Genomic DNA, 27,263 nt, shown 5'->3' with positions numbered 1-27,263 from the left:
ATTCCTACAAATTCTCTCCTTCCAACAGCATATACTTGTTCTGTTTAAAAGTCACGGCACATTTTCAAAGTTTCTCCATGGATGCTTAATTTTAACTGGAGCTCAAACCAAGAGTCAGTGAACATGTAGTATTCTTAATATGATGAGCACCAATAGGAAATCTACCCGAAGTTTAACATTTGCCATAAATAACCCAGTTAAGTAGTGTGTGTATGTGTGTATATATTCTGGGGGGCAGGAGGAGAGAGGGCACAACTAAAGAGAAACTACAACTACAGGGAAATTAAAAGTTAAATATGGGGGTGGAGGGAGAGAAGTTAAGATAGGTTGGAAATTTTCAGACTTCCCAGGTAGAAAGGTAAGAACTGTTTTGTTTGTTTTTGAACAAATTAGTGTGACTTATCTTACATTCCCTAAACTGGATAAGAAGTTAAAATTTAAGCAGCTACATACAAAAATCATTATCCATAATTGTACAATGGTTAAAGTTAAAGCCTGCCTTTAATACTTCCTTGAAGTCTGAAATCCACAAACTCATTTATGGAATGCATTGCTGGTTCATTATGAGAAAAATCACAAATATCAACAGACTAGATACTGACGTCACAAAACCGTACCAGTGAAAAAGCTGCCAAAGAATATAAACATGTAATTGTATAAATAAGCAGAATCTCAGAAACTATAGATCACACCCTCACTGCATTCAACTTCTCAGAGGCCTTCCCTGACCTCCATCTAAAACAGCTGCCCCATCAAAGGGGCTTTCCCAGGTGGCTAAGTGATAAAGCATCTCCCTGCCAACGCAGGAGACTCAGGAGACTAGGGTTTGATCCCTGGGTGGGGAAGATCCCCCGGAGGAGGAAATGGCAATCCACTTTAGTATTCCTGCCTGGAAAATCCCATGGACAGAGAGGAGCCCGGTGGGCTACAGTCCATGGGGTCGCAAAGACTCATACACGACTGAGCATGATCACACCTTACTCTTGTATCCTATTTTTCCCATAGCAGTTGCCACTATGGATCAGCATACTGTATAGCTGCATTTGCTGCCTCCCAACTAAAACATAAGCTCTATGAGGACAGAGGCTTTGTCAGTTTTGTTAACCCCCAAGCCTACAGGCACAGTGTTACCACCTAATAAAGACACTGAATATAGGATGAAACCGAAGTTCAGAGAGTTTGTTAAAGGATTTCCTCAAGGTCACAGAGCTGGCAGCAAACACAGCCTGTATCATAACCCTCTCTGCTTGCTCTTTCCACAACCACTTCCACTCCACCAAAGCAGTCTGGTCCAGCACATGATTCCATTTAACACGATTCCATTTCTTTTCAAGTGCCAAAGAAAATACATGCTACCAAAAACAGTGGCACAGTGGGTAGTATTTTAACTTCAAGTATTTCAGCAACCAAAAATATACTCAGATTTCACAAGCATACAGGATTAGCCAGTAAACAGAAAGGCACAGCCACTCAGAGTTTTCTAAGTTCTTTGTGAAATTGGTGAATGCCTTGGAAGTTTTAAGAACAGCCACTGAAACCTACTTACCAATTCAGAACTGTCTGCAAAGTACCAGTCTCACTCTCAGCCTTCTAAGAGCCCAGAGTAGTTCCTCCCTGGATACACTTTATCTTGCAAATTATGCAAGGAAATGTAAGCAACTTTAAAGCTCTTTTTAGTTTCCCGTTAAAGTATAAGTCAATCTCACAAAACCCTGAACAGAAAATTAACCCGTGGGAAGTTTTAGATTCTGAGAAGGGGAAATCATCTCTGAACCATCATCTGGCAGTGCTCATCTAGGTCCTTCATTCAAAATCCAGGAATCTGAAATACCTAAGAGAAACGCCGGAGGGGGCGAAGGAGAAGGAAAAGAAGAAACATTTACATTTTTAAAAAGCGAGCTGATACTCCTAGTAACACTCTGGCCCAACAGCAGCTTCTTGCTTAAAGTCAAGGCCTCACGGACACAATTTCTGGTTGTCTTCTTTGATCACCTTCCTTACAGAGAGGCGCCAACTGTCAATACCTTTTACGGGGACCATCTCTAGACCCAGGATGGGACTCCCCAGGACAAGGGATGATTGCTTATCTCGCAAAACTACTGTAAGCCCAATTAGTAAACTGAAGGGAACACCTCAGATGTGGAATGGCAAGAGAGCTGAAATGAACCTGAGAGTTAAGAGTGGAAAGGAGCAGATGAAAAGGTGTGAGGAAGGTAAACAACGTATCAGGAGCGAGAGAGAGAACCCGGGTCGAGGAAGTGGGGTCTGCGACAGGCAAAGGCGAAGGAAGGAGGGGGACGAGGTTCGAGGTGGGATGGGCAGGAGCAAAGGGGGAGGGGACGAGCGACGGCTAAGCAGGGGAGGGGGAAGGGTCTGGGGCGGGGCGGAAGGGAGCGAAGAGGCGGGATGAAGAGGGCCAGGCCAGGAGGGTCTTTACCTGCAGCTCCGCCCGCTCCACTTCCCACTGGGCTCTCTCGACCTCGAAGCGGGCCCACTCATGCTGCAGGAAGTGCAGGATCCCCGGGAGGCTGTACTGGGCTCGGGCCGCCCCCGCCGCAGCCGCCCCGTCGCCGGCCGCGGCAGCCTCCGCCAGAGGCCCGAGACCCTTGGCACCACCGGCTGCCGGGTGGTTGTTGCTGAAGAAGACGCCGGGACCCGCTTGCTCGTCCATGGCGGCCGCAGGAACCGGGGAAGCTGCCCAGGCACCCAGGAGCGGAGGCAACGGCGGCAGCCAGCAGCGCCGCCTCCTCCCTCCGCCGCTCCCCGCCCACACCCCAGTCAGCAGGGAGCAGCCGCCTGGGCGCGGGGGCCGGTCGAGCCCGGGACGGGCCGGGAAATGGGTCAACTGCGGCGCGCGGGCGGCCCGAGGCTTGCTGGGAAATGTAGTCGGGGGGCGGGGCGCCGACGAGGGCGGGGCGGGCGGCCTGTGGGGCTGCGTTCAGACGGGGCGCTAGCGCGGCCCCGCCTACAGCCCCGCCCCTGCCCGCGGCGGTGGGGGCCGCCCCCTGCCGGAATGCGCGGGTTTCCTCACTGAAGGGGCTGGGCAGCCGCGGGCGGTGCTTTGGTCTCCCTCGCACGCGGAAGTTCTTGGGTGGCGCTCGCTGTTGCACACACACGCACACTCACGGAAGTTAGCGCGTTGAAATGTTAGCCCGAGTTGCACATCTTTTGGAGCTTCCTGGTAGTTCTGATAAAAAAACAAGCTCAAAGCAAGCTTCGCCAGTCCAACCCCAGGACCGGGGTTCTCCAGCCACCACTCTCAGACCCCTTCTGCTCAGACTTCGGTAATTCTCTGACCCTAGACACGCCTCAGTTTTGTCCACTTCCGTATGGCTGTCGTTCCTGCCTTTCTTTGTCGCTTAGGGTTCAATTAAACCTGTTTCCTGATCAGTTCTCACGGAGAAGGATCTCTGATCATCTTTCTACAGAACTCTACACAGCAACTTCCTGCTTCTTCCAAATTCTGGTTTGTTGACACCTCATTTGAAACCCTACTCCGCTGAAGTCCTTTTCCCTTTGTAGTTAATCTTGAAGTAAATCCTGTAAAAAGTTTTGGATATCCAAGGCTCTGTCATTTCGATCTAATTTTTCCTCATTTCCGAGCAGTTTATACTCATTTCAATGTTTGACTCTTTAGTGCTGTCACTGGGAATATAAAGATAAATGACACAATTCCCATGGTCAAGTCCTGCCAGTCAAAGAGACTGGCAATGAGAGAAAAGAGAGAAATGTACATCAGTTCTCACGGTGCCTGAAACTACCTGCAAGAACAAAGTCCCTTTCCACGCCCTAGAGCTCTCTTAGGTATGCAGACACTTCTCCCTTTTCACTTACTTGTCCGGTTCGCGGTTTCTTCCATGGTTCACTTGCAAACTGGCATTATTGTTACCCTACGAAAGACACACCAGAGTCGTTTCAAGTGTGTCTAATTGTTACCTTTCTCTCAAGTCCTTGAAATTATGTCACTATAAATTCACACTACAATGATAATGAAAGGAAGGCACCTGAAAAAAATATTAACAAATGAAGATTAAATTAAGCACTTATTTTGTCCCCTTAGCAAGTCATTTGTAGTTCCTTTGTGGGATGGAGTTCTGGGATAACAGACCTTATGGCCATGAGAAAATGTAAAGATACAGGCTGGTGAGTGACAAGTCTGGGAAGGACATCCTGTTCCTGTGCTCCCCTCCCCCTCTTCCCATTGCTACTTGTGGAAAGGACAGGAAACACATTGTATCTGCGCTGGTAGCAAATAGATCGCTAGCTCTCTGCTTCCAGTTACAGAATGTTTCTATTTTATGAATTCGTCCTTTATTGGAATAAAAGTTTGATCCAAGCCTGGCCAAATTCCCTGGGTCATAAGTTGTTTTAGCTGTAAGTGTCTTTTGAGATACTGCGCAATCCTTTCATTTTACAGTTTAGGAAACTGAAGTCCAAAGAAGTTGAACTTGTTCACAGTGCAGCTTTGAGTGAGTGGCACAGTCAGAACTAGAAACCAGAATTCTTGATTGCTAGTTCTTTAATCTTTCCATTAACAGGTCGCCTCCTCTCTTACTTATCAGATCTATCAGAGTTATCAAGGGGACAGTAACACAACAATGGCATATTTTTTCATCTGTAGGATTTAAGTAATCTTACAGGTTTTGAATGTTAAAAGCTTCCCCCCCCCCCAATAAAAGACATGTCTGACAATTCCTTTAAATAACTTTATAACATACTATAAAACATGATTACATTTAATGCTAGCTGTTTAAGAATCCATAAACCTTTAGCTAGATTCACCAAGAAAAGAGAGAAGACTCAATAAAATCAGAAATGAAACAATTATGTGTCAACAAGTTGTACAACCTAGAAGAAATGGACACTTTCCTAAAACATACAAGGTATTGACTGAATCAGGATGAAACAGAAAATTACTCTTAATAGTAAGGAAAATGAATCAGTGATCAAAAAACCTCCTAATAAAAGTCCAGGACCAGAGAGCTTCCCTGAAGTATTTTGTTTGGTTTTTGTTTTGTTTTTTTTTTTCTTTTGCCAGGCCATACAACATGTGGGATCTTAGTTCTCCAACCAGGGATAGAACCTGTAAGCCCCTGCACTGGAAGTCCCACTTCACTGGTGAATTCTACCAAATACTCAAAAAAGAATTAATACCAATCCTTCTCAAACTCTTCCAAAAAACTGAAGAGGCAGGAATTCTTCCAAACTCATTTTATGAGGCTAGCATTATTCTGATGCCAAACCCAGATAAGAAATGCCACACAAAAAAAGAAAATTATGGGCCAATATCCCTGATGAACATAGGTACAAATACTCAACAAATGTTAGCAAATCAAGGTCAGTAATACATTAAAAAGAATCATTTACAGTGATCAAGTGGGTACATCACATTAAAAAAATAAAGGATAAAAACTGTATGATCTCAATAGATGCAGAAAAAGCATTTGATAAAATATATGATCCATTAATGATAAAAAGCTCTCAACAAAGCAGACATTGAGGGAATTTACCTCAACATAATAAAAGCCACTTATGACAAACCAACAGCTAACATCATACTAATGGTGAAAAGTTAAAAGCATTCCTCTAAGATCAGGAACAGACAAGGATGATCACTGTTGCTACTTTTATTTTACATACTGTTGGAGGTGCTAGCCAGAGCACTTTGGTGAGAAAAAGAAATAAAATTCATCCAAGTTGTAAAGGAAGAAGGAAAACTGTCACTATTTGCAGATGCAAGTTTGTGTGCTTATTCGCTCACCATAATACTATATATAGAAAACCCTAAAGACTCCAACAAAAAAGTTAGTACAGTAACAATAAACAAATTCATTATTGCTGCAGGTTAAAAAATATATATACAAAAATTGGTTGTATTTCTATATGCCATCAATGAACTAGCAAAAAGAGAAATTAAGAAAGGAATCCCATTCACACTTGCATCAAAAAGAATAAGATACCTAGGAATAAATTTAACCAAGGAAGTGTAAGACCTGTACATTGAAAACTATAAGACATTAAGGAAAGACATTGAAGATCACACAAATAAATGGAAAGATAGTCCATGCTCATGAATTGGAAGAACTAGTATTGTTAAAAACTACCCAAAGCAATCTACAGACTCAATGCAATCCCTATCAAAATTCTAGTGTCATTTTTCATAAAATAGAACAAATTTTCCTAAAATTTGTATGACACCACAAAGGACCTTAAATAGCCAAAGGAATCCCAAGAACAAAGCTAGAAGCATTATGCTCCCTGATTTCAAAATCTATTACAAAACTATAGTAATTATACTAGTATGGTACTGGCATAAATACACATATCAATCAGTTAAATAGAGAGCCTAGAAATAAACCCATATATATATATGATCAACTAACGTATAACAAAGGAGTCAAGAACATATAATGGGGGAAGTTTGTCTTTTTGATTAATAGAGAATACAAGGAAAACTGTACAGCCACAGGCAGAAGAATGAAACTGGACCACTAATTTATATCATATATTACAAAAATTAGCTCAAGGTCGATTAAAGACTTGAACAGAAGACCTGAAAACACAGGTGATGAGTTCCTTGATATAATTCTTGGTGATGATTTTTTAAATCTGCCTGCAAAAGTAAAAGGAAGTAAAGCAAAATCAATAAGTTGGGACTGTATCAAAGGAAAAAGCTTCTGCACATTAAAGGAAATTATCAACAAAATTAAAAGTCTGGTACTAAATGGAAGGAAATATTTGCAACTTTTATATCTGATAAGGGGTTAGTATCCAAAATATACAAAGAACTTATACAACTCAACAGTAAAAAACAATCAGATTTGAAAATGAGAAAATGTGAATAACCATTTTCCCAAAGAAGACATATACATGGCCAACAGACACATGAAAAGATGCTCAATATCCTTACTCATCAGGGAAATGCAAATAAAAACCATGAGTTATCACCTCACAGCTATGGCTATAGTCATAAAGGCAAGAAATAAGTATTGGGAAGGACATGAAGAAAAAGCAACTACTGATGGGAATATAAATTGCTGCAGTCACTATGGAAAACAATATGGAGCTTCCTCAAAACATTAAAACTACTATATAATACAGCAATTCTACTTCTAGGTATTTATCTGAAGGAAATGAAATCACTTTCTCAAAGAGATATCTGCATTCCCATGTTAATTACAGCATTACTTACAATGTCCACAGCATGGAAACAACCTAAATTGTCCATCAGTGGATGAACAGATAAATAATAAGCAGTGCAATGGAGTATGATTCAGCCATAAAAAAGAGTGAAATCTTGCCATTTGCAACATGAATAGACCTCAAGGGCATAATACTAAGTGACATTAAGTCAGACAGAGAAAGATGATGATGTCATCTCGCATATATACATACATACATACATATATATATATGTAGTGGTTTAGTTGCTCAGTCATGTCCAACTGTTGCAACCTCATGGAATGTAGCCCACCAGGCTCCTCTTTCCATGAAATTTCCCAGGCAAGAATACTGGACTGGATTGCCATTTCCTTCTCCAGGGAACCTATTTAAAACACACACACACACACACAAACACCATACACCACCCTCCCTAAAAAAAACAATCTCACTGATATAAAGAACAGATTCATGGCTGCTAGAAGTGAGTGGTAGGAGAAATGGATGAGAAGGGTCAAAAGGTGAAAAAGAAAGAATTTATAGATAACTTGAACTATCACATATATACAACAGCACTGATTTAATTCTTAGTTTAACCTTAGTGAAGTGAAAGTCGCTCAGTTGTGTCCAACTCCTTGTGACCCCATAGAGTATACAGTCCATGGAATTCTCCAGGCCAGAATACTGGAGTGGGTACCCTTTCCCTTCTCCAGGGGATCTTCCCAACCCAGGGATCGAACCCAGGTCTCCCACATTGCAGGTGGATTCTTTACCAGCTAAGCCACAAGAGAAGCCCAGTTTAATCTTATTATAATGCTTTTAAAGGACTTTATTCACACACAAAATAGTATTTATGATCTATAATGTTATATGATCTAAAATGTTACATCAAAATATGAGTGGTTACATTAAGGTGGAATTCTGAAGAAATTTACTTTTCTCTTTCCCCAAAAATATCTGGTAATATTTCTTTTCTAATTTAACAACAACAACAAAAATCACATTAATTTAAAAAGAACTTCCTTTGGAGTTTTTTGTTCTATGTTGCTTTAAGAAAATAAAGACCATGAATGTCATCACTTCTCATCCTTCACTGAATCAACTCCTGAAATTGTTAATTTTTGAGTGTGAAGTTACCAGTGATTTGTTCTCCCCCGTATCTTTCACATTTTCAGTTCTCCATGAATTTTTTTTAAGTGCATGTTGATAAGTACAGAAAACCTCAAAAGTGCTAAGTGAATACCTAAAGGAACTTTCACAAAGTGAACAATTACATGTTTAGTAACTGCCACAAACATCATTAAACTGAAAATGGCAGGCATCCCAGAGTCCTCTCTTGTGCATTTCATACACAACAGCAAAATGTTTTTCTTTCAAAAAAATATCCTGAGAACATTAATAATGAAAGAACAAGGTATTTGTAATGAATTAAATCTAAATTTTATTCCTCATTTTACAATTTTGTAAATCTTAAAATCTTAGACAAATGGTTTAACTTTTTTTTTAGCAGTTCTCTCATTTTTACTATGAGAATAGTATTTACCTTATAAGGTAATTGTGAAGATTAAATGAGAGAAAAAATGTAATTCCCTTACCATAATGCCTGACATATATACTGAATAATACTTTTTACTGTATTAGAGTTCATAAGCCTAACTGAAATAACACATGTAAAAATCATGATTATAGGGACTCAATAATCACTCTATTCTCATCCCCTACTCAGAACTTTAATTCAAGAGAGTTAAAATAATCTTTTTAAAAAAGGAATGTCTGTTTTAAACCATGAAGTCTTCAGATCTCAAGTTGTTGCTGATGGTTTTCTGATCATTTCATTTTGTGATTAATAAAGCCTGTGACACAAAAAAATAGGGCTTTCCTTCCAAGCACAGAGAGCACCTGCCGAGATGTTGATTTATATATTAGTATAATCAATCAGTTTAAAGAGAGAAATTATGAAATACTAAAAGGTTATTTAGATAATTCAAGTGTTTATTATTTTTTGGTTTATGTGCTCACATGCTAAGTCACTTCAGCCATGTCCAACTTTTTGCAACCCTATTGACTGCAGCTCTCCAGGCTCCTCTGTCCATTGGACTCTTCAGACAAGAATGCTGGAGTGGGCTGCCATGCTCTCCTTCAGGGGCTCTTCCTAACCCAGGGACCGAACCCATGTCTCTACATCTCCTGTGTTGACAGGCAGGTTCTATACCACTAGCACCACCTGGGTTTATATGTGTGTGCTTTAGAGTTCAGTTCAATTCAGTCGCTCAGTCGTGTCTGACTCTTTGCGACCCCATGAATCGCAGCACGCCAGGCCTCCCTGTCCATCACCAACTCCCGAAGTTCACTCAGACTCACGTCCATCGAGTCAGTGATGCCATCCAGCCATCTCATCCTCTGTCGTCCCCTTCTCCTCCTGCCCCCAATCCCTTCCAGCATCACAGTCTTTTCCAATGAGTCAACTCTTTGCATGAGGTGGCCAAAGTACTGGAGTTTCAGCTTTAGCATCATTCCTTCCAAAGAAATCCCAGGGTTGATCTCCTTCAGAATGGACTGGTTGGATCTCCTTGCAGTTCAAGGGACTCTCAACAGTCTTCTCCAACTCCACAGTTCAAAAATATCAATTCTTCGGCACTCAGCCTCCTTCACAGTCCAACTCTCACATCCATACATGACCATAGGAAAAACCATAGCCTTGACTAGACAGACCTGTTGGCAAAGTAATGTCTCTGCTTTTCAATATGTTATCTAGGTTAGTCATAACTTTTCTTCCAACGAGTAAGCGTCTTTTAATTTCATGGCTGCAGTCACCATCTGCAGTGATTTTGGAGCCCCCCCCAAAAAAAAGTCTGACACTGTTTCCACTGTTTCCCCCATCTATTTCCCATGAAGTGATGGGACCAGATGCCATGATCTTCGCTTTCTGAATGTTGAGCTTTAAGCCAACCTTTTCACTCTCCTCTTTCACTTTCACCAAGAGGCTTTCTAGTTCCTCTTCACTTTCTGCCATAAGGGTGGTGTCATCTGCATATCTGAGGTTATTGATATTTCTCCTGGCAATCTTGATTCCAGCTTGTGTTTCTTCCAGCCCAGCGTTTCTCATGATGTACACAGTGGGTAAGGATAATGAGAAGACTAACCAATCTAATCACATGGACCACAGTCTTGTCTAACTCAATGAAACTAAGCCATGCCGTGTAGGGCCACTCAAGACAGACAGGTCATGGTGGAGAGTTCTGGCAAAGTGTGGTCCACTGGAGAGGGGAATGGCAAACCACTTCAGTATTCTTGCCTTGAGAACCCCATGAACTGTATGAAAAGGCAAAAAGATAGGACACTGAAAGATGAATTCCCCAGGTTTGTAGGTGCCCAATATGCTACTGGAGATCAGTGAAGAAATAACTCCAGAAAGAATGAAGGAAGTGAGCCAAAGCAAAAACAATACCCAGTTGTGGATGTGACTGGGGATAGAAGCAAGGTCCAATGCTGTAAAGAACAATATTGCACAGGAGCCTGGAATGTTAGGTCCATGAATCAAGGCAAATTGGAAGTGGTCAAACATGAGATGGCAGGAGTGAACATCGACATTTTAGGAATCAGCTAACTAAAATGGACTGGAATGGGTGAATTTAACTCAGATGACCATTATCTCTACTACTGTGGACAAGAATCCCATAGAAGAAATGGATTAGCCATCATAGTCAATAAAAGAGTCCGAAATGCAGTACTTGATGCAATCTCAAAAATGACAGAATGATCTCTGTTCATTTCCAAGGCAAACCATTCAATATCACGGTAATCCAAGTCTATGCCCTGACCAGTAATGCTGAAGAAGCTGAAGTTGAATGGTTCTATGAAGACCTATAAGACCGTTTAGAACTAACACCCCAAAAGGATGCCCTTTTCATTACATGGGACTGGAATGCAAAAGTCAAGAAACACCTGGAGTAACTGGCAAATTTGGCCTTGGAGTACAGAATGAAGCAGGGCAAAGGCTAAGAGTTTTTCCAAGAGAACACACTGATCATAACAAACACCCTCCTCCAACAACACAAGAGAAGACTCTACACATGGACATCACCAGATGGCCAACACCGAAATCAGATTGATTATATTCTTTGCAGCCAAAGATGGAGAAGCTCATTCCAGCAGCAAAAACAAGACCGGGAGCTGACGGTGGCTCAGATCATGAACTCCTTATGGCCAAATTCAGACTTAAATTGAAGAAAGTATGGAAAACCACTAGAGCATTCAGGTATGACTTAAATTAAATCCCTTATGATTACACAGTGGAAGTGAGAAATAGATTTAAGGGACTAGATCTGATAGAGTGTCTGATGAACTATGGATGGAGGTTCGTGACATTATACAGGAGACAGGGATCAACAGCATCCCCAAGAAAAAGAGATGCAAAAGAGCAAAATGGCTGTCTGAGGAGGCCTTACAAATAGCTGTGAAAAGAAGAGAAGTGAAAAGCAAAGGAGAAAAGGAAAGATATACCTATTTGAATGCAGAGTTCCAAAGAATAGCAAGGAGAAATAAGAAAGCCTTCCTCAGTGATCAATGTAAGGAAACAGAGGGAAACAACAGAATGGGAAAGACTAGAGACTTCTTCAAGAAAATTAGAGACACCAAGGGAACATTTCATGCAAAGATGGGCTCAATAAGGGACAGAAAGGGTATGGACCTAACAGAAGCAGAAGATATTAAGAAGAGGTGGCAAGAATACACAGAAGACTGTACAAAAAAGATCTTCATGACCCAGATAATCACGATGGTTTGATCACTCTCCTAGAGCCAGACATCCTGGAATGTGAAGTCAAGTGGGCCTTAGGGAAGCATCACTACGAACAAAGCTAGTGGAGGTGATGGCATTCCAGTTGAGCTATTTCAAATCCTAAAAGATGATGCTGTGAAAGTGCTGCACTCAATATACCAGCAAATTTGGAAAACTCAGCAGTGGCCACAGGACTGGCAAAAGTGTCATTCCAATTCCAAAGAAAAGCAATGCCAAAGAATGCTCAAACTACCACTCATCTCACACACTAGTAAGGTAATTCTCAAAACTCTCCAAGCCAGGCTTCAGCAATATGTGAACTGTGAACTTCCAGATGTTCAAGCTGGTTTTAGAAAAGGCAGAGGAACCAGAGATCAAATTGCCAACATCTGCTAGATCATTGAAAAAGCAAGAGAGTTCCAGAAAAACATCTATTTCTGCTTTATTGACTATGCCAAAGCCTTTGACTGTGTAGATTAGAACAGGCTGTGGAAAATTCTGAAAGAGATGGGAATACCAGATCACCTAACCTGCCTCTTGAGAAATCTGTATGCAGGTCAGGAAGGAACAGTTAGAACTGGACATGGAACAACAGACTGGTTCCAAATAGGAAAAGGAGTACGACAAGGCTGTATATTGTCACCCTGCTTATTTAACTTACATGCAGAGTACATCATGAGAAACATGGCCTGGATAAGCACAAGCTGGAATCAAGATTGCCGGGAGAAATATCAATAACCTCAGATACGCAGATGACACCACTCTTATGGCAGTAGGTTAAGAAGAACTAAAGAGCCTCTTGATGAAAGTGAAAAGAGGAGAGTGAAAAAGTTTGCTTAAAGCTCAACATCCAGAAAACGAAGATCATGGCATCTGGTCCCATCACTTCATGGCAAATAGATCGGGAAACACTGGAAATAGTGGCTGACTTTACTTTTGGGGGGCTCCAAAATGACTGTGGATGGTGATTGCAGCCATGAAATTAAAAGACGCTTACTCCTTGGAAGGAAAGTTATGACCAACCTAGACAACATATTAAAAAGCAGAGACGTAACTTCATCAACAAAGGTCCATCTAGTCCAGGCTATGGTTTTTCAAGTCATCATGTAGGGATGTGAGAGTTAGACTATAAAGAAAGCTGAGCGCCGAAGAATTGATGCTTTTGAACTGTGGAGTTGGAGAAGACTGTTGAGAGTCCCTTGGACTGCAAGGACATCCAACCAGCCCATCCTAAAGAAAATCAGTCCTGAGTGTTCACTGGAAGGACTCATGTTGAAGCTGAAATTCGAATATTTTGGCCACCTGAGGTAAAGAGCTGACTCATTTGAAAAGACCTTCATGCTAGGAAGGATTGAAGGCAGGAGGAGAAGGGAACGACAGAGGATGAGATGGCTGGATGGCATCACTGACTCGATGGATGTGAGTCTGAGTGAACTCCGGGAGTTGGTGATGGACAGGGAGGCCTGGTGTGCTGCATTCCATGTGATTGCAAAGTGATGGACATGTCTGAGTGTCTGTACTGAATTGATGGATTATGATTCCCCAAAATGACAAATAATTCATGTTAAAAAAAAAGTTATTTAAATGAGTGGTTATTAAAAAAAAAAAAAAAAACTATCCAAAATGACCAGTTATTTGGATCTCTTTTTAACTGCTCAAACAAAAGGTTTCAAACTGAACTTGGTGAATTCTGGTCAGAAAAAAAAAAAAGAGTAGACCACTTGACTGTAGAGGGCTTTGCTAGGATGGAGAGTACTTTGGGGAAGAGGAGCATGCATAGTCCACTGTACTTCAGCTTCTCCTAAGATCTGCCTGCTCTAATTTCTCTCACTTCTTTTTCCTGTCTGATTCATGGGGCCCATCCCTCCTTCCACTTTTCCTGAGACTGCAAACTTTACTGCCTAGATTTAAAGTCTAGTCAAGACAGGGTTGGGGAAACAGCCAGTTGCACAAGTTGGGTCATAAGAAATTTCGTTATCTGAAATTTTTCTTGGACTCCAGAAGTTAAATCTAAAACCCAGTCTTCTGATAGGAGGGGTAATATCTTCTATTATTTACTATTATTATTATTATCACTATTATTTTCTTTTGGCTGAAAATAGTTAAATTTCAAGTTTAAACTTTATATTAGTTTTAATAATTGAATGAAATTTAATCTTTAAATTAAAATTGATTTTAAATTTGTAAGTGGCTGATGTTTAGAGAAATAAACCTTTAAAATCTAAAATCAGGATTGCTTTAACAAATCTAAGTATTTAACACAGGAAGGCAATAAAATGATACTATAGATCTGAAGCTGTAGTAAAACTTCTCTTGGTATATTGACGATGATCAACTTAAGATTCTATTTCTCTAAGCAAAGATAAACTTTTAAAAAACACATTCCTATTCTTTCCCATCAACTCATCCCTCTCTTCTCTACCCTTTTTAAAAAATTTTCCAGTAAATGACAGCTCTACTCAACAGATTTTTTTCTTTTTCTTTTTAAATAACTATGGTGCCCCCGTTTCTAAGGCAGCAACTGAATTTCAAACAATTAATGTAATCTTCATTACATAAAAAGAGCTGTGGCAGAGCAGGTGGAGGGGTGGTAGGAAGAGAAGAACATTTTTAACATTTTTATAAGCTGGCTATTCCTGCTGGCTATTCAACAGACTGGTCTCCCAGGTGGTGCCTTTTCTCAGCAGAAACCCAATCTTCATTTAGGCTTGAACTGGCCAGGACAGCACCTCCCACCCCAAACGCCCATCTGATATTCCATTAACATCAATGAAGTTAGTTCTCTAAAGAGTTCAAATGTATGTTGTTTTCTTATAAACATGACGTGGGGTATAAATCTGGGCACTGTACTAGAAACATAAGAAAAATGAATGAGGTTGAAGAGGTTCAGTACATTTTTGTTTTAATTTTTCAAGACTATGTGCCCTTCAGTTCAGTTGCTCAGTCGCGTCCGACTCTTTGCGACCCCATGAATCGTAGTACGCCAGGCGTCCCTGTCCATCACCATCTCCTGGAGTTCACTCAAACTCACGTCCATCGAGCCGGTGATGCCATCCAGCCATCTCATCCTCTGTCGTCCCCTTTTCCTCCTGCCCCCAATCCCTCCCAGCATCAAAATGGCTGTCTGGGGAGGCATTACAAATAGCTGTGAAAAGAAGAGAGGCGAAAAGCAAAGGAGAAAAGGAAAGATATAAACATCTGAATGCAGAGTTCCAAAGAATAGCAAGGAGAGATAAGAAAGTCTTCCTCAGTGATCAATGCACAGAAATAGAGGAAAACAACAGAATGGGAAAGACTAGAGATCTCTTCAAGAAAATTAGAGATACCAAGGGAACATTTCATGCAAAGATGGGCTCGATAAAGGACAGAAATGGTATGGACCTAACAGAAGCAGAAGATATTAAGAAGAGGTGGCAAGAATACACAGAACTATGTGCCCTTAAATGTTTTAAAAAAAGCTTTCACTTATATTGCATGTAATGCATTTCTCTCCCTCCACTCAGCAGGCCCTCAATATGCTACTGCTGTTCAGTATGTGTTAATTTTAGCACTTGCAGTTGTTCCCTGTGATGGAAAATTCTACCATTATCTATGTTATCTCCTGGCCCAGATTTCCCCCCAGCTGCAGGACATGAAGTAACAAGGGGATGGTTTGGACCAGCTCATAGACACTTTCACACGAACTCATAATGTGTAACTTTACTACCCATGAGCTGACTGTATTCAAGCTTAAAGAGCCAATACGTACATTTTCATTAAAGGAGAAAAGGACAATTTAAATAATAGTGTTTTGTATAGTAGATGACAATAACTAAATAAATGCTGCAACATTTCTATGAGAATGTAGCCGGATTAAAACATGAAGAGTACAAACTAGTTAGAAGGTGAAATGGAGCTTTCAGCAAATTTCAAACACCTGAGGAAAAAATACTATAGTGTCTCTGATATTCTGAAAGAAGTCCTATATAGCTGACATGTAAAGAACAACAGGAATTAATAACTTATTTTTACACCTGGTACTTATTAAGCACGTAAGAAAAATAATGCATTTTATATGCATTAACTTGATCCTTATAATGTCCCTATGTGGAAGTACATGGATTATCTTCATCTGACATGTAGGCATACCACATATGGTTATAAGACCAGATGAAATAAAAGGGGGAGGTGAAGTAGGCAGGGGTCAGATTATGAAGGGGCTTAAGAGTACTTTATGGAATTGGTCTTTATGGTAGAGTAATCAGCTGAGGAGTTTTCAGCAAGGTATCAGATTTGAAAATATATATATATATATTTCAGTTTCTGCATGAGAAATACAATATTAGCTGACATTTCTAAATTGTTTTCTAAGGGTCAGGCACTATTTTAAGACCCTTTGCAAGTATTGACTCATTTAACCTACAGCTACTCTATAAAATAGGAATTATTCTTTTTCTCATTTTACAAATGTAGAAACAAGTGACTTGCTCAAGTTCACACAGGTTGTAGGTGACAGTCAGGTTCCAGCCAGGCAGACTGACCCTACCATCCACAGCGCCCATTTTGCTACATTGCAATCAACCGTGGTATTGGACTAAGACGGTGATAATGGCAGTAGACACACGGAGGTATTTAGGAAACTTGGTGCATAGTGAGGGAGAAAGCGGGACATGTCAGAGATGATACCAAAATTTATGCACCACTTATTTCTCAGTATAAGAGTTGTGTGATGGTATACCTCCAGTATAAGAGTTAGCTGGAGATCACGAGTTGAGAAACAGGTTTTAGGTAAGGAGGTAAAGAGAACCATTTTAAATTGAGGAGTTTCTGAGAACCAATGTCAGGTAGCCACATATGGAATCTGAAGAGAAGCGAGGCTAGGCTCCGGACAAGCCTACAAAGGAATCCCTGATTATTATCCTCTATTACACCTTGTTTCATACCTTTCTTTCCTCGTGATCACAACCTGAAATTGTTTTCTCTCCCTCCCCAGGCAGAATGTAAACATATTATGGTAGATTCTTGGCCTGACTGTTCTTTATTGTATTTCCAATGCCTGCCACATTGTAGTGTCCCATTAATAACTGAATGGGGCAATGCATGAATAACAGACAACATTGCACAATCTTATTACAAAACCTTTAACAGGGATTCAAGTCCTCTTCACGTGTGTCCAGTGTCAAGGGATGCACTATCACAGGCAATCATTTCTCAACAGGTCTCTCAGGAAATTCGTTTAAGTTCTGTTCCAAACCACTTATTTGAAACATTGTCCTACTGCTGTTGTCAATGGTCTGACCCCTCCTATCTAGTGGTTAATGATCATGTTGCTCTTTCTTACCCTCAGTTCCTCTCTATCACTTGGCTTGGATACACACCATTTTGCCACTGCTCTTGACATGTGGCATATGAAGGTGATTCTTCAACCGCCTCAGTCCAGCCTCCCCCTCCATACACACAGAGGGCCCACAGTGTATAGGGCAGGACTGTCAATTTCTTTAACAAGTATGTTTTTACTATACAACAACTTCATTAGGTCCTTCTTTCTCACTTTGTAATGATTTACAGCTAACTAAAATGCCATTTTAAAAAAAGGTTTAGGTATATCAAAATATTGGGGAGATTTAAGTACACTCCAAGGCATTTTCTTGGAATCTGGTAAACAATAACCCAGGTTTTATTTTCACATCTCTTATTTCAAAAAGCAGAGCTTTCTACGATTCAGCAATGCATATCAAAATTCAAACCTGTCATATCTTTACCCCTTTAAGAAATCTAAACCAAGGAAATAATCTATAAACTTGCATTTTTAAAAAGCCAAATGCAGCATTACTTATTTAAATATAAACACTAGAAGCCAAGTATCACAGCACAGGATGATGGCTAAGTCAGTAACAGTACATTTGTTATTTAGTAGGTATCAAAAAGGTGGTTACTAAATTTATCCTATATTATTATTAGAGTAATTCTATGAAAAAAATGATATAAAATAAGTGGATACAACAGCCTACCTGCAGGATGTGATTACAAATGTGGAAGAGAATGGATTAAAATATCAACAATGATTTGGCCTGTGTGATGAAGTGTGGTAATTTCCCCCAAAATTTAATAAATCAAATTTTATAATTAAAATTAACTTATAGTAATGTATAAAATTGACTTTCCTTTGACCTCTGACTGCTTTTACGTTCATTAGACAAGAGTAAGGCCCCTTTTTTTTCCCACAAATGAGAGATATTTTCTTATATCATAAGAAACAAGCTGGGCAGTGAAACAAATTAAAAATATAATTAATCAAACAGATCTCCCTTTTATTAGATATGATCATAGAAAACTAGAGGTTAAGTTATCAGTGGCTCAGAAGAGTTGAGAGAAAGTATAAAGCTGTACTGGGGAGAGGAAAGGGAGAAAAAGAAAGACGGAAGGAGAGAAGGAAGAGAGAGAGAATCATTGCTACTGCATGATGTAGTATATTCCCCAAAGCAGGAAATGATGGGGGAAGCCTGGGAGGTACAAAGAACAGCAGAAAACAGCCAAAGGAGAAATAAACATACCTCATAAACAGATGAATGAAAAGGGTTATGCGCACAAAAAACAAGGAGATTGGAAAAGAGTCTGGCAGCTTCTTAGAAAGTTAAACACAGAGTTCCCACTGAGCCGGCAATTCCACTCCCAGATATACACTCAGGCCAAATGAAAAACAGAGCAACACAAATACTGTACACAATTGTTTATAGCAGCATTATTTGTAATACACAAAAAATTAAAACAAACACCCATCAACTAATGAATGGATTAAAAAAATATAAGTAGAAAGGAATAGTATTCAACCATTAAAAAGGATGCAGGATGTATGCTACCACATGGATGAACCTTAAAAATCTTAAGTTGAGAAGTCAGTCACAAACGGCCACATAGTGTATGATTTCATTTATATAAAATGTTCATATTTAATATGAGAATTGATAAGAGACAGAAAGTAAGCTCAGGGGAAGCAGAGAGCTTGTGGGGCAATAGCTAAATGGTGTCAGATTTCTTTGCGGGGTAATGAAAATGTTTACAATTGATTGTGGTGATGGTTATTCTACTCTGTGAACATACTAAAAACTACTGAATTATACATTTAATATGGGTGAATCATATGGTATGTGATTAATATCTCAATAAAGTATTACAAAAAAACCTTTAAAAAAGAGAATAGCTTTGGAAAAGCAGGTATAAAATGAAAAAAACTAAAAACCTTGCACAAGTAAAAGTCAGTGAGAAAATAAATGAGAGAACACATCTGTCTGAGGTCTAAGACTACATGAGGAAGGCAAGGCTACATTAGCTGCCAACTGGTGAGGGTCTGAGAGAGAATAAGCAGGAGGCAGTAGGTGATGACAAGGTACGTATTTGGAATGTTCAGAAAGGTTCCGTCTACGTGGTAAAACTTGGTGTTTAAAGTGTGCCAAACAGTGTGGCAAACATTCATTCATCAATTATCTATTTGATGTGGTAAAATTCCCACTGCAGGAGAGACTGGCGTAACTATGACTAATTCATTTTTGTATGCCCTGCAGCACTTAGCTTGATGCCGTCTACATAGTAGGTACTCAATATTAATATTTGATGAATGAAACCAACCATCAGAGCCAGAACTCAAGGCTCTGTAATTACAAAGCATAAGTGAGGCCAAATTGTAGCCATTAAAAAAACCAGAACATTATTCCATATTTGAATCATTTTAATGGATCTTTAAATGAGTTTTAATTCAGTTAACTAAATATACACAAGCATAATTTAATAATCTAATATGAAAGCAAAAAGATCTAGCATAAAGGTAAGGACTTTCTGAGAAATGCTAAGAAAATGTTAACTTTATTCTTAATATATACACCATGAAACAGACACTTCACATTATTTTGTTTCTTCAAAATTTAAATTCTGCTTGCTTTTCAGTTTTTTTTTTTTGGTAACAGATGCTATTGAATATACCATTTTTTCCCTGACAGTAACAACAGGCCGCCCAACTACATGATACAATATTTTGCATTTAATTTAAAAGATTATGGCTCAGTTTTAAAAATAAATTAATTAATAAAAGAGAAACATTATTAGGAAAGGAAATGAAAGCACATTCACCACACACACACACACAAAAAAAATCATTCCTTCAAAATTAGAAACCAGTGTGAGCATTATTTCACTTACCCTACCTCGGAAGCATATAATTCCTGTGTATAAATAAAGTTGAACCTATAGACTGGAATGGTACAGTGGTTACCACTAATTCGGTCCGAACTGACAATATAAACAAAAATGAATGGAATTGCACATTAAAAGAAACTTGTTTTTAGCTTAATTGTTGGTGCAGAGTGCACGGTTGGGGCTGGCTGCCTGGTGGCCACTTTAGCCTTACTAGCTTGACTTGCTCTAACAGCAGTTTCCAGACGTACTTTCAGCTCAGGAGCTGCTCCCATTACTGTTTTGAAAGCGTGTGGATACAGAGGTCCAATATGCATTAAATTCTGGAGTGCAAACTCATGGAGATCTTTGGAAGCTGTGCTTGCTGAGGCAAAAGAATTTTCATCCAGCAGGTAAGAGATCAAAGTGGGAACTAAAAGAGCAAGTAATTGCACTCCTGCAAATAACAAAGATAAAGTTTGAAGATGCTCATGAATCTGAAAATTACAGTAACCTTTATTTAAACACAATTACCATAGTAATTACCATAGTAATCTGAATTATAATAACACACAAGTAAATGTGCCCAATCTATTTTAGACCTCAATAACTACTCATTATTAATATTTACTAATTCTCCAGCCACGTTAGGGTAGGAAATCAAACCTGATTGTATATTTTGCATTTATACTAATTGTTTTATTTTTAAAAATACTGGCTAAAAGGTAAAAATGAACAATTTTACGAATGCCACTGGTAAAATGTACTTTGAGAATAAAACTGTGAAAATTCCAAGGGTATTCCAGAATAGGAAGGTTGGAAGTTTAATGGAATAGGGAACACAAACCTGAAGCATTCATTAGGAGGAAGAAACAATCAAAGCCATGAGCTAACGTATACATTAATGTGATGACAACCATTTCCCTTTGGTTTGTACACGGCAGTTAGCCTCAGATTTAGTATTAATTTTTAAAAAGTGACGACTGCTTATTCTACCTCTTAGAAGTCTTACTATAGTACAAAACATCTGAGTGAAGCAGTCCTTTAAAAAATGAAATCATTACGGTACTTACTGTTGATATAGCCCACTAATACTAAATACTAGAAACTGGTTGGAGAATTGAAGCTACACTGCCTCAGTTATTTCATATTTTAAATTAATTGACTCTTACATGGAAAATTAAAGGGTTATTTATTAAATGAACCTTGTTAAATCTAACTATTAAGCTATATTTAATTTCATGAATAATACATGAAGATATTCTTGCTGTTAAAAGAATTCAAACAATAGAGAATTATTTGAAAAAGTATAAGACTCTCTTCCCTACCTAAATTAGAACACCTGTTCAGGAACTGATCCCAAGAGTCAACTCAACTCAGACATAATTTAATACTAACTATGCAAAAGTCAATAAGCTTAATGTTGAGATTATGAAATGAATAAGATTTAGTCTGTATGTTTGTGGAACTTACATTGAGTAAAATACAAATAAAGACAAAATTATGTTGAGTCACCAAACATGGGCCATGATGTCAGTCATAATGTTTCTATTCAAATAATCTGTTAACATCTAGTTTCAACTAGACTTATTAGCTCCTCCCAAACAGCTCTTCTTCTTGAACTTTTCAATTTTAAGATTGCTTCCATGCTTCTTCCAAGTAACACAGTAATATTTGGCTCTTCTTCTTCTCTTGTTCCTGTAACCTATACTCATCAAGTCAGATGAATTTTTTTTTTCCACAATCACTTCTGTACTCTTCTCTTCCACTGCAGTAATTCTGGATTATCATTTTATAGGGAACTTATCAGCAATAGCTTTTTTAAAATCTCCACTACCTTTCTAACTTCTGTGAAATTCTTTCAAGAGAAGAGGAAAAATTTTATGATAGAAAAACTGATGTAATTTTTACCCCAAGAATAATCTGGCAATATATATTAAAAGTTTTAAAAATGTGTCTTCCTTTCAACCCAATAATTTCACTTAAAAAAATTATCTGATAGAAATAACACACAGGAGGAGATGGCCTTTCATCTTTTAAACTCTGTTTTGGAATATGGGGGTAAATGATCATGGACCTGGCAAGGCATTTGAGAACATCTGTCCAACCACTACCACCATTTGTGAAAAATGGAAGGTTCCATTAATCAGATACCACATTTCAGAGTTAAGACCCCAGAGAAATGACTCTATACTGTTAAGTTATTTTATTGTTAATGCAAATTTACTTCATTAAAAAAAAATAGAATGATCACAGATAATAAAACATCAATTTTTTAAAAATAGGACTGTACAAAGATATCTGTACAAGAACACTCATTTCAGTTATTGATGATCTTGAAAAACTGGAAACAGCTTAACAATTCAATCATAAGGTACTAGTTTAAAAAGTACAGTCTTTCTGTAACGATTAAAAGTCATATTTTTAAAGATAAATTTTAGATTGTGATGAAATCTAAGCTTAGGGGATACAGAGGAGTAAGTATTAAGTTGCATAAGTCTCTGGTTAAATGGAAGTATATGGTAGTTTTTCATTAAATTAAAAAACAATATTTTAAATTTTGGAGTATTTTAATACCGATGTTTAGCATGAATACTAATCTGGTCCTATTTGTTAAAAAGCTTTTATACATCTCTTATAAACACCAAAATGTATTATTCTTAAAAATATATTAAACAGCCATATTTTCCCTAGTTCTTAAAGAGTACCTTCCTAGAAGAAAAGATCCATGGGTTGAAATGCATCCCTAATTTATTTTAATCTCTTGCTCTTAAATATAAATCAATTCAATTGTCTTTGCAACATAAGCAAAAACATTAAGCTTTCACATAGTAAGAACCTTCAGAAAATTTACTGCTGCAATGGCCTGTGTCAAATAGAAGATAAGATTAATATGTAATACAAATCTTCATTTTAGACTAGTGGCTTTTTAGAGGAAAATACTTACTGTTCTGTTCTTCCCCAAGAGCAACCAATGTTTCAAGAACTTTGATTCCTTCTTGAACAGCTAAGAGTTCTGTACTACTGCCTGGTCTGTTTCTTTCAACAGCTTTTAGCTTTTCAACTACTATTGGAGCTAAGGAATGGATATAAGGAGTTGAAAGGGCCCGATTGGAATGTTGAAAAACTGAGAGAAGAAGCTGGTAACATTTGGCTTGAACCTGTACAAGAAAATAATTTTATTAATTTACATGTGTGACAGTTCTTATTTGCTCTACAATCACACTGCATCTTAATACGTATGGAAAACAAGCAATACTGCAGAATGAAAATAGAAATGTGATGAATTAATGCCATTCTACTTACAGAAATGGAATAATAAAACTTCTACTATGATAACTACAAAAAATTGATATTAATCAAACATTCCTTGTATGTTAGTTCCCAAATTACCACTGCTTATATAATTTTTGTATTTCTATACTGTGTAAAAAAATTAGATACCAGGAATTCTAATTTTTGTTTTTAATTCTTTCTTTAATTTACAGTTGTCCCTCTCACCTTCAATTCAGTTCAGTTCAGTCACTCAGTCATGTCCAACTCTTTGAAATCCCATGAATTGCAGCATGCCAGGCCTCCCTGTCCATCAACAACTCCCGGAGTTCACTCAAACTCATGTCCATCGAGTTGGTGATGCCATCTAGCCATCTCATCCTCTGTTGTCCCCCTCTCCTTCTGCCCCTAATCCCTCCCAGCATCAGGGTCTTTTCCAATGAGTCAACTCTTCGCATGAGGTGGCCAAAGTACTGGAGTTTCAGCTTCAGCATCAGTCCTTCCAATGAACACCCAGGATCGATCTCCTTTAGGATGGACTGGTTGGATCTCCTTGCAGTCCAAGGGACTCTCAAGAGTCTTCTCCAACACCACAGTTCAAAAGCATCAATTCTTCAGTGCTCAGCTTTCTTCACAGTCCAACTCTCACATCCATACACGACCACTGGAAAAACTATAGCCTCGACTAGACGGACCTTTGTTGGCAAAGTAATATTTCTGCTATCTAGGTTGGTCATAACTTTCCTTCCAAGGAATAAGCGTCTTTTAATTTCATGGCTGCAATCACCATCTGCAGTGATTTTGGAGCCCCAAAAAATAAAGTCTGACACTGTTTTCACTGTTTCCTCATCTATTTCCCATGAAGTGATGGGACCAGATGCCATGATCTTCGTTTTCTGAATGTTGAGCTTTAAGCCAACTTTTTTGCTCTCCTCTTTCACTTTCATCAAGAGGCTTTTTAGTTTTTCTTCACTTTCTGCCACAAGGGTGGTATCATCTGCATATCTGAGGTTACTGATATTTCTCCCGGTAGTCTTGATTCCAGCTTGTGCTTCTTCCAGCCCAGCGTTTCTCATCATGTAATCTGCGTATAAGTTCCTCTCACCTTAACCTAACATATTTTATATGGCTAATATTTGAATGATGTCAAACAAAGCTATAAAATATATCAGACACTCAACTCCATTTGGATTCTCTGAAAATAAATGCTTAAACCAATTTAAGTGTTCTAGGCCTACAAAGTAGTTTCAGTGGCTCCACTTTAGATTAGAAAGACTTCATACTAACAAGAAGCAAAAAAACAAGTAAGAAAGGAAGGTGTATTAACTCATTGACGTAAGGAAACAAAATGGGAAAAACTGTTTCAGGGCTTCCGTAGAAGAGAAGCTACTAAACATCACTGGACAAAAGAAAAATGCCTGGGGAATATTTTAAAAATACACATCTGTGGACCACACATCTGGAGACTCTGATTCAGGAAGCCAATGGTAGATGTTACTAAACTGCATTTTCTCCTGAGTTCAATACGTTTAAGAATCATTTGTTTTGATGCTGAAGCTATAAAACAATAAAGCTTATTTTTTAGAAAAACAAGAGTTTCCATTAGGCCTGTAAAAACATATTATATATATTTATCTTTTAATGTCCTTGGTGTGATTAAGTAAACAGTGAAAAAGAGAAACATGTAAAGTCTCTACTAGCGTAGGCCAGGGTTGAGGAAGTATTTTAGATACTGGGGAATTTCTGCATATATAAATTAACATATACATATCTCTCCTAAGCTTTAACCAGTAACCTTTTCCAGTTTTTTGGAAAATTCATATAGCAAATACTTTCATTTGATGAATCACAAATTTTTAATGAATCCATCTGAAATTTTTCTTATAGAGTGGAAGGTTTACTATTATGTTTTAAGTGCAACTTACCCATGGGTCACATGAATTCAATGCGTTTTTAAATCTGCAAATGCAGCCATTCTGCAGTGACTGAACTCCTATTATTTCACTACCAGCAGACCACAGGAAAAGTGCAATTGCTGTTAGCATGCTTACTTCATCAGGCACAGGCACAGAATCTTCTGAAATAATAGTAGAAAATTAAAAAAAAAAGAATTTTCTGAAATATACAAATAATGAAATATTTATATATTATGTGTGTGTGTGATATGAAGGATTCCCTGGCAGCTCAGCTGATAAAGAATCCACCTGCAATGCAGGAGACCCCGGTTACATTCCTGAGTTGGGAAGATCCCCTGGAGAAGGGATAGTCTATTAATAAGAAGCAAAAAAACAAATAAGAAAGGAAGGTGCATCAACTCACCACTACATGACCACTAGGAGAATTCTTGCCTGGAGAATTCCATGGACAGAGGAGCCTTGTGGGCTACAGTCTATGGGGTCGCAAAGAGTCGGACATGACTGAGAGACTAAGCATCGCACATATATAAATGAAAGCATATATAATTATGGCATTTAATGTTTCTTTATCTTGTTAAAAATCTACCTTAAAAAGCAAAATATTAACTCATGACAAAGTTAGAATAGTTTTAGTAACATTAATAAAACTAATTAAAGTTTTCCCCTCCAAATATTAATCTGAAAAAAATTCAGGTAATAAAAGTAGGATATAGTTTGTCTAAAATTCAACAAGCGTAAGAGAAAGAAAATAAAATGTAATATTTTACCATCCAGGGATAGTTTAATTTCCAGGCTTTTGTTTAATTTCTTCTGGTCTGGGTTAGTCTTCTATAAATAATTATTTATAAACATGATTTTTAATAGATATAATGGATATATAATCCAAATGAGTATATAACATATATTTAATTTCTTTCCTACTGCTGGATAGTTATATTTATCACTTTTGTATTTTCTTTATTATAAAATAGATTGTAGCAAATAAACCTGAACACAAGTTTTTGATCAAGGTCAGAATATGAGATCTTAAAAGCTCTTCATATATTTTGCAGAAATGATTCCCTGAAAGTCTGAACTGTTTTAAATTCCCTTTAGCAAAGTATGACAATTGATTCCACCTGTACATACTCACATTTTTTTTGTTAAATGAGTTTTACAGGTAAAAATTTATATTATTTTATTTCTTTGCTTATATAACAATGTGGCCAATTTTTTTATATGCTTGGTGGGCATTTCTATTTCTTTCTTACCATTGCCTGTTCTCTTCTCTTTCTTTGTTGTTGTTTAGTCGCTAAATCATGTCCAACTCTTTTGTGACTCAATGGACTGTAGCTTGTTAGGCTCCTTGGTCCATAGGATTTCCCAGGCAAGAACACTGGGGTGAGTCGCCATTTCCTTCTCCAGGGCATCTTCCCAACCCAGGGACCTAACCCATATCTCCTGCACTGGCAGGCAGATACTTTACCACTGAACCACCTGAGAAGCTCGTTCTTTCTTATACTGGGTGTTAAATGTTTATAAGATGTTTTTGTACATAAATGATATTAACACTGACATTATTATTTTCAGTTTTTGATCTTTTTCAGCTTTCATTTTGTAAAATTTTTTCTTCCAGTTTTATTGAGATTTAACTGAAACACAGTTCAGTTCAGTTAGGTTCAGTCGCTCAGTCGTGTCCGACTCTGCACCCCCATGAATCGCAGCATTGCCAGGTCTCCCTGTCCATCACCAACTCCCAGAATTAACCCAAACTCATGTCCATCGAGTCAGTGATGCCATCCAGCCACCTCATTCTCTATCATCCCCTTCTCCTCCTGCCCCCAATCCCTTCCAGCATCAGAGTCTTTTCCAATGAGTCTACTCTTCACATGAAGTGGCCAAAATATTGGAGTTTCAGCTTCAGCATCAGTCCTTCCAATGAACACCCAGGACTGGTCTCCTTTAGGATGGACTGGTTGGATCTCCTTGCAGTCCAAGGGACTCTCAAG

At 38.4% G+C, this 27,263-nt stretch overlaps 2 protein-coding genes across 9 annotated transcripts in view; both read right to left on the bottom strand.

Moving 5' to 3' along the window:
* STRN (striatin) overlaps window positions 1–2,776 on the bottom strand; it is a 118,036-nt gene extending 115,260 nt beyond the window's left edge. For all 3 annotated transcript variants that reach the window (XM_042246278.2, XM_042246279.2, XM_004006025.6), the window contains exon 1: window positions 2,438–2,776. In XM_042246278.2, coding sequence (XP_042102212.1) covers window positions 2,438–2,671 — 234 coding nt within the window. In that variant the 5' untranslated portion in view covers window positions 2,672–2,776. The remainder of the gene's footprint in view (window positions 1–2,437) is intronic.
* A 16,852-nt stretch (window positions 2,777–19,628) lies between these two features.
* The window catches only part of HEATR5B (HEAT repeat containing 5B), a 99,634-nt gene continuing 91,999 nt past the window's right edge, over window positions 19,629–27,263 (bottom strand). For 3 of the 6 annotated variants that reach the window (XM_042246275.1, XM_042246276.1, XM_027966929.2), the window contains exons 34-36: window positions 25,285–25,436; window positions 23,034–23,247; window positions 19,629–20,543 (exon numbers count right to left, since the gene is read on the bottom strand). In XM_042246275.1, coding sequence (XP_042102209.1) covers window positions 20,239–20,543; window positions 23,034–23,247; window positions 25,285–25,436 — 671 coding nt within the window. In that variant the 3' untranslated portion in view covers window positions 19,629–20,238. The remainder of the gene's footprint in view (window positions 20,544–23,033; window positions 23,248–25,284; window positions 25,437–27,263) is intronic. The other 3 variants (XM_060412259.1, XM_060412260.1, XM_027966930.2) reach the window with 1 other exon arrangement.

This window comes from Ovis aries, chromosome 3, assembly GCF_016772045.2.
Source record: "Ovis aries strain OAR_USU_Benz2616 breed Rambouillet chromosome 3, ARS-UI_Ramb_v3.0, whole genome shotgun sequence".
Lineage (NCBI taxonomy): Eukaryota > Metazoa > Chordata > Mammalia > Artiodactyla > Bovidae > Ovis > Ovis aries.
The sequence above is the reverse complement of the archived record's forward strand: the minus strand, read 5'-3'. Positions and strand labels throughout refer to the sequence as shown.